Source organism: Numenius arquata, chromosome 9, assembly GCF_964106895.1.
Source record: "Numenius arquata chromosome 9, bNumArq3.hap1.1, whole genome shotgun sequence".
Lineage (NCBI taxonomy): Eukaryota > Metazoa > Chordata > Aves > Charadriiformes > Scolopacidae > Numenius > Numenius arquata.
Genome location: NC_133584.1, coordinates 45161663 through 45181691, shown reverse-complemented (window position 1 = coordinate 45181691; position 20029 = coordinate 45161663). Strand labels below are relative to the sequence as shown.

At 38.5% G+C, this 20029-nt stretch overlaps 1 protein-coding gene across 3 annotated transcripts in view; it reads left to right on the top strand.

Moving 5' to 3' along the window:
• The window catches only part of KIDINS220 (kinase D interacting substrate 220), a 66448-nt gene extending 64020 nt beyond the window's left edge, over window positions 1-2428 (top strand). For 2 of the 3 annotated variants that reach the window (XM_074152908.1, XM_074152910.1), the window contains one exon: window positions 16-2420. In XM_074152908.1, the coding sequence (XP_074009009.1) occupies window positions 16-1287 (1272 nt within the window). In that variant the 3' untranslated portion in view covers window positions 1288-2420. Of the gene's footprint in view, window positions 1-15 lie in introns of all 3 variants that reach the window. The other variant, XM_074152909.1, reaches the window with a different exon arrangement.
• The last annotated feature ends 17601 nt before the right edge of the window (window positions 2429-20029 follow it).

Here is a 20029-nt window from a genome sequence, read left to right as displayed (position 1 = left end):
TTTTTCTTTTTCCAGTCACAAACTCGTAGAACTCCAAGTCTTTCAAGTCTTAACTCTCAAGACTCTAGTATTGAAATATCAAAGCTTACCGACAAGGTACAGGCAGAATACAGGGATGCATATAGAGAGTATATTGCTCAAATGTCACAGTTAGAAGGAGGTGCCAATTCTACTACAGTAAGTGGTAGGTCCTCCCCTCATAGCTCAAGCGCTTTCTATATGGGGCAGAGTACATCAGGGGGCTCCTTGCATTCCAGTTCAGAACAGGAAAAAGGAAAAGATGGTGAACAGAAACAAGACGATGGAAGAAAGTCCTTTTTGCTGAAGAGAAATGATGTTGTTGATTACAGTACTTCAGGTGTTTCTACTAATGATGCATCTCCTTTGGATCCTATTACTGAAGAAGATGAAAAATCTGATCAGTCTGGTTCCAAGCTTCTCCCAGGAAAGAAGTCTTCGGAAAGAACAAGTATTTTCCAGGCTGCGGATTTAAAGCTTAAGGGAGTTACTCTGCGGTATCAGAAGCTTCCAAGTGATGAAGATGAATCAGGAACTGAGGAATCGGATAATACTCCACTTCTTAAGGAAGGTAAAGATAAGAAAACAGATGGCAAAATAGAGAAGCAGCCCAAATCTCCAGAACATGGATCTGAACCTATTAGAACCTTCATCAAAGCAAAGGAGTATTTGACAGATGCCCTTTTGGATAAAAAAGATTCGTCTGACTCTGGTGTAAGATCCAGCGAAAGTTCTCCAAATCATTCCCTCCATAATGAAGGAGCAGATGATTCACAGCTTGAAAAGGCAAATCTTATTGAGCTTGAAGATGACAGTCGCAGTGGAAAAAGAGGAATTCCACACAGCCTTAGCGGCCTTCAAGATCCAGCTGTGGTTCGCATGTCTATTTGCTCAGAAGATAAAAAAAGCCCTTCTGAAAGCAGCTTGATAGCAAGTAGCCCAGAAGAGAACTGGCCAGCTTGCCAGAAAGTCTATAATTTAAATAGAACCCCGAGTACAGTAACCTTAAATAACAACAGTGCTCCAAACAATCGAGCTAATCAAAATTTTGAAGAAACACAAGGTATAGGAGATTCACCTCAAATTATCCTGCACCCTGGCTCAGGTTCCAATTCAGCTGCAGTTCAGAATGAGAACCTGAAGACCGTTGCTCACAAGCGGAGCCAGCGTTCAAATTATACCAGGCTTTCGAAAGATTCCTCAGAGCTCCACACGGTTACGGCCTCAGAAGGGGCTGGTTTTGGAGAAGAGAGAGAGAGTATCCTGTAAAAAGCAGCCAGGTTAAAACAGAGTGTGTCCATGAATTGTAGCTTGCTTGGAATTCTTTGCCAGTGTGTGGTTACACTAAGCTCTGTAGTTTAAGCTTTCAGTATTGTAGTAGAAGGCCTAGATTATTTTCAGTCATTTTCCTGGAGACAAGAAATAATTTGTACAAGAAGCAGATTACTTCAGAGCTTCTCCACGCATAAAAGCAGTACTTGTCAGCGTGGAAAACCAGTTCTTTGTTAAGACACTGTGCAAAGGTTTGGTCAGGGGCAGATGTTACGGAAGTAAGTATGGTTTAATTATTAAAATTATGACATGATTTTCCTTTTCTGTTGGGATATGTATTACTTATCCCTTCCAAACATTCCAGTTAAGTCTGCATACTTGCAAGTAAAGTTAAGACTGTACATCTTTGCCATTTGATATAAGAGATGCCAGAAGATTAAATATCACAACCTGTGACACCCTTATCAAACTTTGTGTTAATTAGTGGATTAATGTGTGCAACATATATTACATATGTTGAAATTTGAGTGTTAAGATACCTGTTTGGCTAGATGTACGCTTTTACTCTCTGTATGTTCAGTAATTGCTGTTGACTTTGTGAACTTTGGGTAGAGTGGTGATAAGGTTTGTAAGGAACGTTGTCTTGATGTGTCATTGGAATTGGCAGTTATTTATAAGGTAATACCTTATCATTGATTTAGTGGATCCATTATTTATTATAGGTACATAATTTTACAGTCGCTGGTCTAAATAGGTGCAACCACCTGAGCTACATTAAAATATTGTAAGGATAAAGTATGAATGTGATGTCTGAACTTATGGAATATCTGTTGCTGTGCGTGATCTTTCCTTGGTACAGTGTTTATCATTTGGTTATGGAAAGAAGAATACGCAGGGTTTGCCATTTTTAAAATGATGCGTACTTTTTGGAATCTCGTCAGAGCTGTATGCCAGCTTCTTTAATTCTGCAGTACAGCGTTGGAAGATTTTTACATCACCTGCGTAATGTACCTGAATGTTATTGTAGCAAATACTTGTACTGTCCAGTGAAATCTGCATGTTTTTGAGGAAGAATTGTTCAAACCAGATTTGGTAGTACAAAGAGAATAAAAAAATAAACCAGCATGTTGGGTTTGTGTCCAGGTTTCTATTGTGGTATTTTGTTTCTCCACTTGATAAAAATGTTACGTCCATGTTGTTTTGGTTAAAGTACTTCACGGATTTAATTGAAAAGAATGCATTAAACCAATATTGTTATTAATACAATACAAAATAAGCGTCAAGTATAAAAATACATTTGATAAATGGAGTTGCCCAAGGAGATGTTTCTAAAGGAAGTGCTGTGAGCTGCAGAGATGTGGCCATCTCCCGCAGTAATCCTGCTGTGTGGGGCCGTTAACATGTGCTGGTGGTTCTGCGCAGCTTTGTGTCTCTCCCAGTGCATCTCCAGCCAGATGCCTCCAGCAGGACCGTGTGGTCATGGCCTTTGTTATCCAAATCAATAGGATGCTTTTCTGTACCAGAGTCAACAGAGAAAAACTGGCTTTATCTAGGCTCTTTACTTTTTCATTCCCTTGATGTCTCATACTTACAGACTGGAGATGTGATCTGTACATGTTTGGATTCTGTTAAGCTGGTGCATTATTTGACTAAATTAAAATTTACTCATCAGAGTGTTACAGAAGTACTGGAAAATTCTATGCACGTATCTGTATCTATTTGGAAAGATTATTAGTTAACTAAAAAGCCTCCCAAACAAAACAAAATAAGAAGCCCCCATAGCCTGTGTAGCTTCATGATATTCTGCTGAATCTTTGGGAACAAGTTTTTGATTTAGATTCTTCCTATTAAAAAAAAAAAGTACATCACTGCTTTCTGAAATTTTTGAGATGTAAAAGCTTTTTAGAGAAAGATAGTTATAAGTGCTGTTTTGTAAGAGAGGACAAGAAGTGTAGCCGCCTTCATTTAGGCATATTCACAGTATTGATGAAAGATACCACTGTTTCAAATTGTTTTGTGTGTTAAAGTCCTCAATCCAAATGGATGAATTTTAAATCTTCATATGGTTTTTGAGATTTTTTTCTTCCTGAAAGTTTTATCACTCAAGTCCTCATAAAAAACCAAAATTGGGATGAAATAGGTAGTTGTGTGGAAAAAATGTCAGTGTTTCTATCTGGTATTCATTTATAGCAGTGTAATTGCTTACCATCACTAAGAAACAATAGTTACAAGCAAAGTGTCTTTGTAAGATTGTACAGGGCTTGATATAGTACTCTTTGGGTACATAGATCCGTGCCCCGCATGGGATGCGAGTACCTAAAATCATTTCAGTTCCAAACAGTGGTTCAGTTCTGCTTCCGTTCCTTCCCTGCATGATGTAGTAATGCACGGTGTAGTTCATGTAATCAGATGTGTTCACGGGCTTGTTATTTAATGCCTTCTTAGCAAAGGTCCTAGAATCAGCAAAATATGAGTGCGTCATAGCCAGGACAGTATGCTACAAAAGCTGTTTGTTAATAGGACAGTAAATACAACTAACACTTAAAATCTACTTGCATAAAAATAACTAGAGAGTGTGCATTTTTCTTCTCCACTGAAGCATCTTTTTAATTTTTTCATACAGGTTTTCATAAGCAAACAGAAGGAAGCGTAGTACTCAGGAAAAGAGAGAGGAGAGGGAAATGGAGTACTTGAAACAGCACAGTAGTAAGAAGTCTTTTAGTACATAGTAGATATATACATTAGTTACCATACATTTAATGAATTTTTCACATATAGAATACGAAAGAATAGCATTTGCAGGAATTAAAAATACGCTGCAGTTTCATAGCTGAAATTTGTTTTTTCTCTACCACAGTTGCCATGGTTACTAACTTGCTTAGTTTGTTGCACAATTCTTGGAGTCAAGAAACCATAAACAATTTCCAGTGCTGAAATATTAAATGTTAGCTCTGTGACTTGTGGGAATCATGGAACCCAAGAGTTCCATGGAGAGTGGAAATGAATGAAGAGCATAAAACAATAAGACAACTGCAAACTTCTTTCTGGTACTTGCCACTTTCCAGAACTCTTGTAATGATAGTTTATGTATCCACTATAGTTTTGGGTGACTGAACACTACAGGAACTTGAAACCATGACTTCTTTGCCTAACTGAATCTGAAGAGCACAGTTTGGCTTGTCCTCTTGTTCTGATGCCTGCATATATTTGCATGGTAGGTTGAAAATAAATCAGTTTTGAAAGGAAAAATTGGATGCAAGTAACATTCCAGGATTTATGTGAGACCCTTAGGGCTATTTGCCAGCCCTTTCCAGGGTTGCAGTTTATGAGGAAGGGAGAGAGGGAAATTATTACATCCCACTTGTAAAACTTGCAACATAATAACGATCTAGTAAAATTCTTGGAGATTCTGGAAAAAGGTTTCCATTTTGTGCCTGTCCTGCTCAGCCTGGGATATCTGATCACCCCGTATGACTTTGCCCATGCAGCAGAGTATATATGTGGTGTAAGTTTTCAGTTCTTCGCTTTCTTAAGTTTTCTTTTCAAGTAGTGTTAAATTTTTTTTCTGCTTTTATTTTTTTCTTTATATAATCTTTGCAAAACTTCGCTGGGACACATTTTGCATGGGTTTATACAGTATGCTGAAAATCGGTGGTGTTGTTTGTGGTCTGGGGTTCAGCTGTTCACTTCTGTCCACAGAATCTTTGAAGCCTGTTTTTTCCCTCTGCAGCTCTCGTGGGAAGCTTTCTGGACCTCACGGTAAGAATATGGGAAGTTCTTTGTATAGCCACGAGACCCGCAGGCAGAAGATCTCAATGGCATCCGTTATCCATAGTCCAGCATGTTGCACTCCATGGCCTTGATCCTAGATAGCTTTATCATCTGTGGCAGGTTTATTTAATTTTCTAAATACATTACTAAGAAATTGCCAAAGAAAATAATACTTAGTATTTGAGGTCTCTAAACTGAAAGCCACAGTTGTGGTAAAGTAGAAGTGTTAATACCCAGTAGTGAATTTTCAGACATGTAAGAGAAATACAACGTGCTAATTAGTGTAAGATAAAGCCTGCTGTTAGGATTTTGGTCTTTTCTGTGCCAAATAATAGCTATAGTGGGGAAAACTTGGAGCAAAATTCAAATTCCAGTTAAGCAGAGAAGACTGGAAAGACTGTGCTAACCTTACACACTGTTTTCTGTTAGCCTTGTGTATTATCTTTTCTGGATTTTTATTATCTTTATTAAGGCCCATTTCATCCATATAAAGGTGGGGTAGGGATAATTTTACTTAGAATCTTTCTCCATGGGGATACAGAACAGTTTCATGAGTTTGTCATGTTCTCAGATTTCTGAATTTCAACAAAAAGGAGAAAAAAATAGGGAAATGGGTGCTCAAAATTTTTAATAGTATATAAATAATATCAAACCATGTTTCCAACAGAACAAGGATTTTCTAAAGACTAATTGACACATGGAGGCCTATCAAACTGTTAAAAAGATTATTTAACTGTGTAACGTCCAGATAACTTTTTCATTAAAGACAACTGTCGTGCAAGCTGAGTATGCAGTATGTTCCGCCCTTTGATTAACAAATGCAGAAGCGGGTTAGAGGAGCCAAAATGCAATTTAAAGCTGATGAAAAGCTGGTATATTTTTTTTTGGCTGCAGAGTTTCTTGTTTTATTTCATTGATGTTATGCTTACGTTGCTTATGATGGCTTTGTAGTCTTCACGTGGAATTCTGTAATAGAGGCGTGTATCCTTGCAGCTTAGCATAGCTTCTGGCACTGAAATGATTCACTTTTTTTGGTAAAACACAGGACTAATGGCAGAGGAGGTTTTCTTCTTTTATTCAGCTTTGAGTCTAATATTTGTATTTTCATTATGGGTCTGACTCTGTGATGCACTTAGTATTTTAGTTAAGTTTTGTTTCAGAAATTTATGCCCTGTCTTCCGGAAGGACTCAGAGCTACAGGTTTTTCAGCAATGTTTTCTCAGCCGTAAGTGATTGTAGTTCCTTAATAAGACCGATACTCGCAACACCAAATATTTGGGCCTTAAAAAGCATTAAAAAGTGTTCTTTTTCCCCCAGAGCATGTTCTGTTATGATAGTGACACTGGATAAACTTCTAAAAGAAATGCTGTTGGGTAATTTCCTCCTCTTAGTTTATCATATCTTAGAGGTCACCTTCTTCTGAAGTGGAAGTCAAAAAAAATCCCCTGGAATATTTTAGAGGAACTTGGTCTTTTGGACAAAAAAAAAGAAAAAAAAAATAGGTGAGAGGTTGTGTGAGATTTTATGTAATGAAAGGTTGGATTTGAGAGTTAGTGTGCATTTCTTTTAAAAATGGGATTCTAGCAACAGGGCATACTTTTTGTTGCGTGAGTTCTTAGTGTTGCCACTACATAGCACAGTGTAGAGGGTTCTCTCATGATTCAAGTCTCCTCTCTGAGTACTAATATCACATATCCTCATTGCTTCTCACAAAAGTAATGTAGATTGCACAGTTGTCTTTGTAAGTAAACCCGAGTGTCTGTGTGTCCTTGCTTCAGTACGTGTTTATTGCCTATGGAAGAGAAGGGGAGGAGAGGAGTAATAGTCATCCATTATAAGATTTTATTTGTGTCCAGGATTTCTCATGACAGAAAAGAAAAGAACGAAGTTTGGATGGTTTGTATGTGTCCCTGGAACCTAGAAATAAAAACTCAGGCATAAAATACTGACTGTGGGGAACGGTAAAACTAAAATGGAAATTCTGTGATGCCTTACTGCCTCTCCTTGCTAATTAAACTACAGGGAAGCAATCAGCAGAGATTTAACTTTTTTTTGGTTGTTTTTTAATATTTCTCTCTTCTGAAATAGTGTGAAGGTTTGTGCTTGGCTAAAGGCAATACATATTCTTGAATCCGTTTACATATAGCAGCACCTTCAAATCTTTCTGAATTCGCCATAGTGCTTTTGAGAGGCAGCAAAATTTTACTAGCCTCATTTTGGGCACCAGAAAAAAATCCTTTCCCGCCTCAGCAATGGTAGAATACAGAATTATACATATTTTCTAGGAGAGTCAAGAATTGAGTCCCGAGCTTTTATCTGCTAGTCAAATGGGACTTTCATTGATATCAGAGGCCCCTTTTATTTTATGTTCATTTAAACAATGAGAAGTCCTGAAATCTAAACTGGAAATTACTTCCTATCATCACTCAGCATTTTTGTTTCCCATCCTCTTTGTTTCCTCTTTGACTGAAAACCTTGTAGCCTGTTTGTGGTCCTCTCCTTTTGGCAGAAAGTGGAGATTTTAATTTTGAATGTCTTTGGCATGTCAGTCATTTGGGACTAAGTATATTTGCATTCCCTTGTTCTTACTGGACATGCTGATGTTCTGCCTTGCCCCCACGTGCCATGTTCAGCGAGGAGTAGTACATCATGTAGAATACTTGGAATTGTTTCGGTTCTGCCTCACCATCTGACTGGGAGTTCGGGCTCTGGTTACTGACAGTGTAACTTACCTCCTCTTCAGCTTTTTCATCATAACCTTGGAACTGCCGTACACTGCAATTTTTCCCACTTCAGCATCGGCAGAAAATGCTGTTCTACTGCGGTGATGGTTTTTGCTTGGATGGGGATTTTTGTTTGGTGGGGTTTTTTGCCCTTTCTGGGGTAAACCTTCCTGGTTTTACTACCTAGGTTCTACAATCAATTTTTTCCTCACTTCTTTCCATCTTCTTCCTCGTGTCCCGGAAAATTCACAGGATATGCATATCCACCACCCACCAAACTAGTTTTAAAATACATTTTATCTGATACATTTGTTGTGGACAGTAATGGTCACATCTAAAAAAAGTGCACTGGTTTATCTCTGCCAGTGGAAAGAACCTTCAAACTTTATTTAGTAGGGGAAAAATCTGCTTCTTGGTTTCCTTACAGCTATTCCTGATACATAACTAGGCAATGCTTGCTCATAAGATAAGCACAGTTGTCAGCTTATCTTTGTAAGTAGTCTGTTAAGATTCTAAAAGAGATTTAGGGCTGCACTGAGGCGTAATTTTCCTCATGCACTTCTGTAAGTTATGCTTGATGCTGCAGGTCTGAGTGGCACTGCAAATAATGTAAAGTACAATACATTTTAGCTCTTGCTTTGAAGTAATCCAAAGAAAGACAAACTTAAAGGACTTATGTTTATGAGTGTTGATCTGGAGTGCCAGGATTTATGAAGTTCTGCATTTGTTTAAAGACTCAAGAGCCAACCTTTGGTGTTCAGGTATTTTTACTCTGAAATATAAAAAGAAATCTTGTTTTTTTCATTTTCTATAAAAGACAAATCCTCAAACCATAAGCCTATTTAACCTCAGGACATATTTACGCCTTTGGAATACGAAGGAGGGTTTAGAGGTTTTGTTCTTCCTAGATGCCTTCTGGTCTTAATTTTCAACATCATCTTGTCAGTAGTTCCTTTCAAGGTGTGATGAGGAACCATGAATAATTTCCTCTGTTTTCACCATCTGTGCTACCTTCTGCCTCTCTTCCATCTGATGATAGACTAGCTCAGCTTCATCAGATCTTTTTATATGCTAATATGAACCGGAATCTTTAATTTTGTAGTCCATGGCTACAGTGTTCAATAATTATCTTTTATCTTTTTTTTCTTTTTTCCTGTCCTGTCCCACAGTCTTCACTTCAACTTTCAGGCCTCTCTGTGCAGTAATTTCTTTAAGCACCTGGCAGGTTCTTTGCAATACTGGGACCCACAGAACTCATTTTTCTGCATTTACAGTACTCACACTTTACTTCCAAGCAGAAAGTACAATAGTGATGCATCCTAGCTTTGCAAGAGAAGGCATTTATGCTCAAAATTCAAATTCAGGAAACTAGTCCCACTTCTGCTATTTTCCAGCATAGGAAGAGGACTGTTATTTTATTCTCAGCCTTGAAAATTTTTTGACTTTGAGAGAAAAAGGCTAATTACTTCTGTTTGCACTAGTTGTCTTTTAGCAAAGACCTGACAGCGATGATAGCTCGTCTGAGATGGACCAGGACTCCTTTGCCTGCATGACTGGCTTCTAAAACCATATTATAAGACCAGTTTGCTCAGGTTCTATAAACTACTTTATGGTTCTTCAATTTTTTTTTTTTAATTTAAGGGCCAGTAGGAAAATAAAAATCCAAACACCTGTACTTTAACAGTCCCTGGAGTTCAAGGGAAGGCAGGGAGGGAAGAAACCTATCAGAGTTTTTTTTCTCCTCGGGATTCATTTCAGCCTGTGAAAAGTTGGATAAAATAGTTGGACGCTCATTGTCCTACTATGATGAGCTCCTTTCTAGTCTTTCTGTAATACCTGGAAAAACGCCCTTAGGGCTTTTTTGTTTTGGTTTGGTTTTATACCTATCAGCACCTATTTTGAGGTCTAGCTGTGAACTGTGTAATCCCATGGCATACTTCTAGAAGTTGAGAAATCCCTGACTATGATACTGGAACTCAGCCACTTCATGCCAAAAGATGTCTCTTTCTACATATTTTCATTACAAGACCATAACATGTCACTTCTTGGAGACATGCTGAGACTGAAGAGGAGGAAATTCTGCTCATCAGTATCTTAAAGCTTATGTCTGAAACACATTCTGGGCATTTCTCTTTCACATTCAGAGACGGCATGTTCAAGTGACAACTGACAACACCAAACTGATGTATTGTATCAATGTATAGAGTGGTAGGAGGTCTACTCCTCACAGTCAAGTAGTCCTTGGTTTTGATATGTCAAGCACCATATTCATCTTCCCGTTCCTCTCCTGAGTGCTTTAAATATGTGCTGGGTGACTTGAGTCATGATTGGGAACAGAACCCTAATTTTTCTGTCCTGATTTTGTGTATGCACATATATATATCCTGATTTATTTCAAGACATGCTTTTTGTCTTTAATGTAAGAAGCAGAGCTTTCTGTTCCTGAGGTGTCCTTAACCTTAATCCCTGTCCAATATGTTCCCAGGCAAATGGTCAGAAATTCAAGTATGCACATTTCTGGGATTTCTTACATCACATTGTCAGATGTCAGTAACAAATCTCAAAATAACGTCTCTTTCTGCTCTGATTGGATGAAAAATTCTTTCTGTCCTAGTCCACTGAGCCTTCCTGTTTCAATGTGAATACCGGATGTCTGTCAGTGTTGGAGTACTGATGTTCCTGTGCTACGGGGGAGATGATACTTATCAAGAGCATAAAGGGCTGTATAAGAGAGTTATCTACAAAGCCATCTGTCTGTTCGCTCTCTTGGCTGAAGGTCCAGTCTTTAGGCTTTCTGTTGGAGCTAAAGAAGCTCAGCCATCCCATAGTTTGCTCCACATTCACTTGGGAAAGTTATCTTGGTGCACCAGCCGCACATTCAGTGTTCTCAAAGGTTCTCTAAATTTAATTAAATTGTTTGCAGTGTGGAAGACCAATGGAAACAAACTGGGTAACGATCAGGACTAGGACTGCAAGACAGGACCTCGATGGAGTTTACAACATTGCTGGTCATGACCACATTTCCTTTCAGGTTGTAACATTGTTCAGGAGAGCAGGTGAAATCCACACTTGGGGCTCTCTCTGCCACTTCCACTTTTTTGGATAGAGCATCCATGAAGTCCTGTAGCTTCCCCTCTTCCCAAGTGATTCTGTTTTAACTAGGGAATGTAACTTCTATTTAGCCTCCAATACCTAGGTCATTCTTCCATGGCCAGAAGCCAACAGACTTTGAGCTGACATCCAGCAAGAGTTATGCCATCAGACCGGTGTCCAGGAGCTAACACTAAGCTTGTAAGATTGATCTGTCAGTCCTAGTGTGAGGACTTGGACACCCCTTTCCAGGTCACAGAGAGTAATGCATGGAGATGTTTAAATACACATTCTTAAATGGAGGGAAAAAACCCCTATTCATAGGTTATCCAGAAGGGTAAGTCTTTCTGGAAACTCTGGAATTGTGTAGTGGAGCCAGGGCTGAGATGACACAGCACCTGTATCTCAAGTATGAGCTGAGGATGTGGTGTGAACACAGGCCATGGATAGTGCAAAGGTTGAAAATTCTTAACTGCCCGGACACATGTGCAATTACAATATAAATATGTAAATGAATACCACTTCTAAGAAAGTAATTCACTGCTAAAGAAAAGAGATTTCAGAAGAATATTACAGAAGGTAGCCATTAAAATCTTCCAAATTGATGCTATGTAGCACTGGAATTTATGCGATTCAGATATCTTAAAATCATTTGGATTTGAAAATACTCTTAAAAAACATCATCAAAATGCATTCACGTTTAACTGTTGTAAGGTTTTCTGTTTAATGCTCTCTGAAGAAAACCAAACAGAAACAGAAAAGTAATTTGAGATCAGTTGACTCCACATAAATGTTTGGGTTGTTTAAGGACAGCGCCGGGGGTTACCTTTGAATACATTTTTCTTCTCTCCAATTATCTTACAAAGCTGAACTATGCAGGGAATTGTGCAATCCTGAGAAAAAAATAATTACTAAATAAGAAGAAAACTTCTCAGATCAGAAACAGGAGGTTCTGAAGACAGACCTGCCCAGCATACCAATAGGTTTTTGTCTAGATAGAAATTTAAGTGTATTTGTTTTTCTTTCAATGACTGGCTCGTGTCAGTATGGCCCAGCTCTGCTTCCTGTTGAAGTGAAGGAGCCAGTAAAAACAATCTGTAAAACCACGATCGGTTTTCTTGGATAAAAGGAAAGACCGCTGTATCATGGAGATACAGCTATTAGAGGATAGGAGAGGACTACCTGGAACCATATTTAAGGGAAAAAGGGAGGGCCTGGGGAATTCCAAGTCATCTTTACTTTGATATCTGCAAGAACTTTATTCATCAAGCTCTTATTACTCATCAGGTGTTTAAACTTCAACTGTGAAAGCCAATATGGAGTTTTCAAGAATGATCCTTATGAAATAGCTCGAGCTTCCTCCTTTGGCCGAGTAACTGGCCTGCAGAAGGTGGATACAGCAGATGTGATACGTTTGACTTCAGTAAGACTTTTATCATTGAAACTTAAGCAAATCATGCAGTGAAGAGAAAGACTGCTGGAAAAGGTAAGCTTGGAGTGATTACCAATTCTCTCATGTCAAATTAGTGTCACATGGGGGCCCATTTTTACTCAGTAATTTTATTACCAACCTGTTTGGTCCATTTTTTATTAGCAACCTTATCGGTGGAATTCCAAAGTTTACTCTTGTCTGAACCTACCTTATCCCAAAGGAGAGAATTACTTGATGCATGGAGGACTGTAAATTAACACAATGTCATTTGGTAAAGGCAAGTATAAAGTATTATACGTTCAAAAGTGAAATCAAATGCACAACTATAAAATGGAGTATAACCCACTGAAACACTGCAGAAGACAATGGGGTTTTAGCGTAACTAGTAAACCAGTACTAAACTAATGAGATAAGTGACACTGTTGAAAGTAGAGGGAAGAAAAGGAAAGCTCTGAGGGGTGTATTAATGGATTAGTATCATACAGTCCAGGAGAGGTATGTTCTGCTGCTGAAGGTGTACTGCTTTCAGACCTGAGTACCTTTAATAAGCAACTGGAGAAGATCAGCAGAAACATTTAGAAAATGTGACTTACAGGTAAGTAATATTGAAAGAGTTGGATTTGTTGAGTTTAAAAGAAGGAAGGCTGAATGGTCATAATCTCTTGATATGTAAAGTACTGTTACAGAAATACTATAAGAAGCTCCATGAGTGGAGCACAAAGCAATCAGCTTCAAATTTATGGTGGAAAAAGCCAATATTCTGAAAATAAAAGCTTTCTAATAAATTAGTGTCAGTGTTATCCAGGGAAGTTGTGGAATTTCATTCACTGGGAGTGCTTGAGAGTAATAGAAGTGAACAAGAAGAATCATAAGATGACCTTCTGCCACTCTGGTCTTCACTTTTTCGCTTTACAAAGCAAAATGCACAGAAATTTTTTTCAAGCAGCGGCTGTCACTGCTTTTGCCATCAGTGGGACTCCCAAATGAAAAACGGCATGTGCCAAACCATTTATTTTCCTGGGAAATTCACTGATGGAGCAGGCCTGGGTGCAAATACCCGTGAAAGAGCTAGAGTTGCAGAATTCCCCCTCAGAAGGGTGGAAATAGAAGTTCAAATGCAGAGTGTCGCACTTTATGCTGTGAAATAGAAAGTGCCAGGGGACACAAAGCTGGTTGGAGGCAGCAGCAACATTAACAGGGGGAACGCCCCGACCATTCCAGTTGTATGGGATACAGTGGCTGCCCAAGAAATGGCTTTTCCTTACACAGAGATGTGTTGGTGCTTAGTGCTTATGCTTTCTTCCTGGCTCTTTTTTACTTACCTAACATAAGCAAAACTAGGGCTTCAATCTATATTAAAATCCCAACAGGGTAAGCAACATTCTTCAGCCTATTGTGATGGAATATCTCCTATTGATACTGATACCCTCTCTTTAAAACATAACACTAAAAGCAGGGGCTACTCTGGGAGGGCTTCTATGCCATGTAACTCCCAAGTCATGACTGGCAACTGTTTGAGCATGTGGCAGGTACGGTTTCACCTGATAAATGACCAATTTTAATGCCCAAGAATGTTGCTGCCACTGTTTAGTATTCCAAGGTAGCCCAGTATTGTACCATTTTGGACATGCTGGTTCATTAGAATTCCTAGAAGAGATAAATAAATTTCCCATTTTTACAGATGCATAGAAACACGAAGGAGTGGGGTGACTTGCAGAGGTCACATACAAAGCCTGTGGGAATTGGGGGCTAAGGGCTATGTCTCATAACTCCCAGTTCAAACGAGATCGTTATTTTCCCCCACATCAGTGGAGCCCTGTTTCATCACCTTCAACAGCTGATAAATTGTTTGAGCTGCTTAAACACCAGAACTTTGAAGGGAAAGGTAAGAAGTGTTTGTAGCTTTTAAGTGTTTTCGTGGACGCCTTAAATCATTCACCAACTTTATAGGCATCAAATGAAATGGACTTTCTTTCCTAACTTGTAATTAAGTACTTAAGAAATGTGTGGAAGTGATCAGTTGATAAAAAACTTAAAAATAGATTTCAGCAATAGCTTAGAGACTAAGGGATAGTAAACTAGTACTTTTTAAACTTGAAATTTATTACACTTATAAAGCTTTTTTTTTCTCTCCAGGAAACTGAAGAATGTCTATAAATGCCTGCTCGGTGAAATACTCTTACTTGGAGGCATCTCTATCTGAAGGTCTCTTTGCAAGTGTTTTTTTCTGAGACCTTTTTCGGTTATGACTCACATCAAATTGCCACACAGTTACCTTACATTTACCGTTACGTCCTCCATTGCAATGTGACAGTGTCTCAAAGACCAGGAGAGATACCCAGTAATTGATTATGTGAAGCATTAGTTCCAAGTACGCCTCCACTGGAGCCCTCTGGCATTTGCTTTTTGGGTACGTCTGTGCTGTAGTCGATGGTGTTAGGTGGGCTCACGCAGCTGAGTATGGCCAAACCACCTGTCTGAAGCATCCAGAGCAGCCGGGTTGTGAAGATCTCGGTGTCAGTACAGCCTAGTACGTTTTCCATGGCTGTCTCCTCCACTGAAGTCTGTACTGGACAATCTTCTCTGGTGCTGGTACCCAGGCTGACAGGATGAAAGCTTGCGTAGGCTCATCTTCACACACCGCAGTCAGGCCTCCCAGTTGTACTGCGGATTAATCCTTTCTCAGGTTTGGAAAAATACTGCATCTTCACATCCACTTTCTCTCTAACCTTTGGGTTGCTGCATGAGTTAGTGCCCTCCAAAATAGCATTTATAGAGTTGTTTTTCCTTTGCAAACCTGAAAATTGTATATCAAAAGAAGCTGCTATTATTGTTTCTTAGTGAATGACTTCCATTGGCAAATCTGATTGATAGAGAAATTTAGAACACAGACCTCTTGGGTTTAGTGTCAGTCCTTTCCTCTGTCATTTACTGAGCTCTGCTCATCATGTATATTATTTCTGATATAATACTAGTCCTTTTTACCCTTTGCTGCATATACATCTGAAGGAAAAAACTCTTCTGATTACTTACTTATTTACATGTTTATTGGTAAGCTCCTGAAATCGTATGTGAGGTCATGGATGTTATAAATACGTAGGATTTCATCAGAAATAAGACTATTCAATGAAAACGAGTATGGGATCTAAAAAAAAAAAGTTGACCTATTTTTTCCTCTCCCTGTTTTCAGTGAATTACATGCTTTCTATGATAGTATTTTATTATTACAGTATGCTTGGCAGGAATTGAGTTACTGAAGATGATTCATTCATAATTTTCCTAGCAAATGAACCTGCAAAAGGAAGTTTTAAAGATAATTACCTGTAAAACTGTTTCTTATTTTGCCTTTTAAAAAATGTTGAATTTGGTCAATTATAGCAGGCATAAGAATCAGGGGTTAATATCCCAGTTTATCTTCCATAGGTTATGCAGTGTGAATAATCTACAAAATGGAAAAGAAAAAATAAAAAAATCCTTTACGTTCGGATTGAGGTTCAAGGAACTAGTGTTCTATGTTTGTGAGTACCATGGAATTACGATAGGGTTTTTTAGCTCTTTGTTAAAACTCTTCAGTGAGGCTGAAGGATAAATCTGTCCATCCCCTTCCTTGTTCACAGAACAAGTAAGTTTTCCATACCTTTGTCCTAATACCTCCTATTCTTTTCTTGTGGACTTTGTGACTGCTCTCACTTTCTACATTGTAAAAATACTTTCTTCTGTTCTGCTTCTTTCTTACCTGGACAGTTCTTCTCTGTCTCATTCATTGTATTTTCCACTTTTTCATTACCTATGATTCTTTGCATAAAACCTGCTTTTCTTCTCTTCCCCTGGTGAAATCATGGTGATTTTCTTGGGGGGCAGGGGGAATACAGTATCACTCATTCTTTCTGTCCTGTTTACGCACCATGTCTCTTGCTTCCACTTCAAGTCACATTTCCATTGTTTTGTGATGAGTTGTTGCCACTTCACATTTTCCAGTGGAACTCCAGTAAATCTTAAAGTACTTGCTTCATTTTCTCACTCTTATGCCTGGCTTCTGAGTTTCTTTTTCCATTTTAAAAATTTCAGTTATTTTTAGGCTTATAACTCGCAAATCTGCTTTGCTCGAGGTCTGTCATGGTCCATGGATGTGTTTCTGCCTTTGGATATCTCTCTGTAAGTACTTCCTTTCTCCTGGCAAGTCCTCTTCATCCACCATCTTTTTGGACAATATTGCTGACCTCAGAGCACCCTGAAATAGTAATAAAAATAATAGTAAGTACTTAAAGCTGCCAAAAAAATAACATACCATTCAATGTTTGTGACAATCTGGTTCAGATTTTCGGATTATGAGAATTTTCATCATGCTGTCAGTAAACTGCTAATTGCGTGTTGGATGTGGTGTGTACGTAACATACACAGTTTTTATGTATATATTTATATACATAAATATACATATATATTAAAAAGGGCCAAACTTGTAAACAACTAAAGTTCTTTTTCCTCTAAGCATGGCATTTTTTCTAAATTAGACTTTGATTGGAGGGATAGAAAGATCTGTAGGTAGGTGCATGAATCAAACAAATTCAGTCAAAAAGTTCAATCTCCGAGGAACTCTTAAAATTTTTGAATGAAGAAGCAGGTTTACAGTGGAATTTAGAAATTTAATTTTATAGGTACTATGAAGTTTTAATACTTACAGGATGAGGTCCAACAATTACTTCCAGCTTTTTCTGTAAGAGTGGTAAAAGCAGCGATGGGATAATCTGAGCAAAATGAGAATCAATAAGGATTAGTAAACAGCATGTGTCCACATGTGTAGCACCTTACTTCCTATCTGCTGGGTGGAAACATCAATGTGCAGTAAAACAGCTTTTTTTAACAAGAGCTGGACTGAGTTTATAGATTTGGCATGTATTTTACTCAGGCTTCTAACTGTTACATCGTTTGAAAAGTACTAATAGGAGGTTTACTTAATGTGTTTTACACAAACTTTTTAATTAAAAAAAAAGCAAACCTCTAGCAGTGGCACAGTTTTTTTCATATTCTTACAAGCAGAAATACAGAAGCACAAGGGAGAGACTTTTCCAAGAAGTTATGAAATGTAGCTTAACCGTTTTTTTTTCTTAAATAATCTAATAATTCTGAAATAACCAACTTTATTCATGTGTATTAACTCATGTTGAAAATGAATCTGAACTTAGAAAAATATTTGCATGATCATATTCTTGATCTCTTTTCACATACTCTTGCCCTGGGAGCAGATCTCTCCTACCCTACAAGAGATGTGGAAAATGACAGAAGATACTCGTCTACAATCTGTTCAATCATAGAATTGTATGATTGTAGAATTGAACAGATTGTAGATGAGTGTCTTCTGACATCTTCCACATCTCTTGTAGTTAACCTCCTGTAGGAAGAGCTAAGTCTCTGTATACCTTTCTGGTACTGTTACAAGTTTGTCTTTTCTAGAGTGCATTAATATGTTACAGCTGGGCTTGAAGCTACTGGTCTGAACATGGCAGAAATCTCAGCACCAGTGTCTCCTGTGAGCACAAGCTCTCCTGTATTCCCTGCTCTCTGCATTGGTTTCCAGTAGACTTGTGGAGTTAATCGCATTCCTTCTCTTTGAGCATTGCGCAAATTTCTAGAAGATCACATAGAGCTTGTGGGTGGGCATGAGGTTTACAGAAAGTATGGCTGAAGGACACTTCCAGAGGTTGTCTATTACACTCTGTTTCCCTGGGGTGCTGGGTGCTAAACCAGCTCAGTTCTGTGGGGCGTAAGAAACTTTCTGCTTGAGTGAGGTGGTCGGTCTGGGCAGGAGGCTGGGTGCTCTGCTCCAGGTGAAAGAAGCTTCCCCAAGACTGAAAACACAGCTCAAACTTCAACCTCAATGCTTTTTAAAGGCATGATATGCTACTTCTGATCTTTGCCAGTCTAATATGTGGGAGATACTTAGTCTTACATTATCTCTGTCCTGTCCTTTTCTTCCTGCCCTCTCTCTCTCCCCCTTCAGAGCACTACACCTCTTCTCTGGATGGGAAAAAATAAGATGACAGGTATAACTCAGGTAGGATATTCAAGTTCTACGTGCCAAATATATCAGGAAGGCTGCTCTTGGAGAACACTTGGAGATGCTGAGAGTACCTGGAGGAAGTATCACCTGACGCTGGTCTTATGGCCCTTCCCAGGGCATGGGCTGCTGCAGCTGTCAGAGAGAGGGCTCCATGAGGTGGGCTTCATTGAGGCGATGCTGCTGGTCCTGTGTCTGCTCGGATGCAAGACGGTAAGTATCAAAATAATTTGCTCTCTTCCAAATGAAAGAGAAATTCAACAGATTTACAATCCGGTTCTGTTAAAAAAAAAAAAAAGCTTTGTGTGAGCTTTTGAAGTTCTGCCATCAGTAGTGAAACTTAAGAGCTGGCTCAAGCTCTTAGTTTTAAGTAGAAATACCTGATCTATTCATAAAACTGTTCGCCACAGACATGGTGTAATTTGTGGGGATATTTAGTTGCCAAAAAGAGTATGTCATTATAATTTCCAGTAATGTAGTTTAATTGTTTCAAATCTGGATAGGTCCTGTAACTTCATATAATGTCATATTATCTATTAATTCATCACATTCTTGTGAGGACAGGCAGCAAGTAAAGAGCTGTCTTCTAGGGCAGCTCTAAGTCCATTCCAGGACTTTCTGTGTAATTAATTTTTCTCAGTCTGGCCCTGCTTAACAATCTTTGCCCTGTTCCCCCCCATTTTTAATGGCTTACCAGGGCAAGGAACCAACTGAAATATGAATTTCTCTCAGTTACTATGATTGACTCCAAAAGTAATTGAATTTGTTTGTTTCTTCTTTTGTTTCCTCCTTCAATTTACTTTAGCAAGCGGCTCACACAATCAGTGACTATTGCTGTGCAATATAAGCTTTGTTTTATTGAAATAGTGTTTGCATTTGGCTCTTACACTTTAGAATGTTGATAACTTAGATGGTTGGTCTAGAGAGGAAAATGGTAATGGGGTTAAAACAAATTGGATTTCAAAGATCAAGCATTTTCATTTCTCTGTAGAAACAGAAAATACCGATCGTTTGGCAAAACAGTGGTTTAAAACAGTACGTTTGTGAAAATCTTTCTCTGAACAAAATTAAATATCAGTGTTTATGTAGTTTACTCAGTCTTTTATCTGACAGTTGCATTCTGTTATCTCTCTTCCTTACAGCTTCCAGTAAAAGCTGTGTAAATCATTTCTTGTTGCATGTAAGTAAAGCAAGGACAATGGGAAAGAGAAAGAGATGCTTACTCACAGGTACGATAATTCTCATTAGTAAATTATATCTTTTCCATTTTGCATGAATTGATTCAGCCTGCAAACAGCTATCTAGGAGAATCCTTAACACATACAAGATTGTTTAGAGAACATGTTTTATTTTCCAGAGTCAAATACAAACTAGTGCTAATCGAATGGGGCTTTTCCCGTAACAGTACAAGCACAGTATTTATTATTCTAATGCAACTTTTTCTTCAGATTTTTACAAACCACTTTGCTTCCTAGGAGTGAAATTCCCAGCTAACAGAGCTGAATCAGATAGAACATCCTTTCCCAGGTGCAACTGTAAAATGCGGTTTGAAATATTCCACGGAAGACATATGCTGTGATGATTGTTCATAACATGTAAAGAATCGAGCGGGTTTACCCTTTTAAAAACCCGACTTTGCGTGCAGGCAAGAGCGAGCGGCGGCTGCTG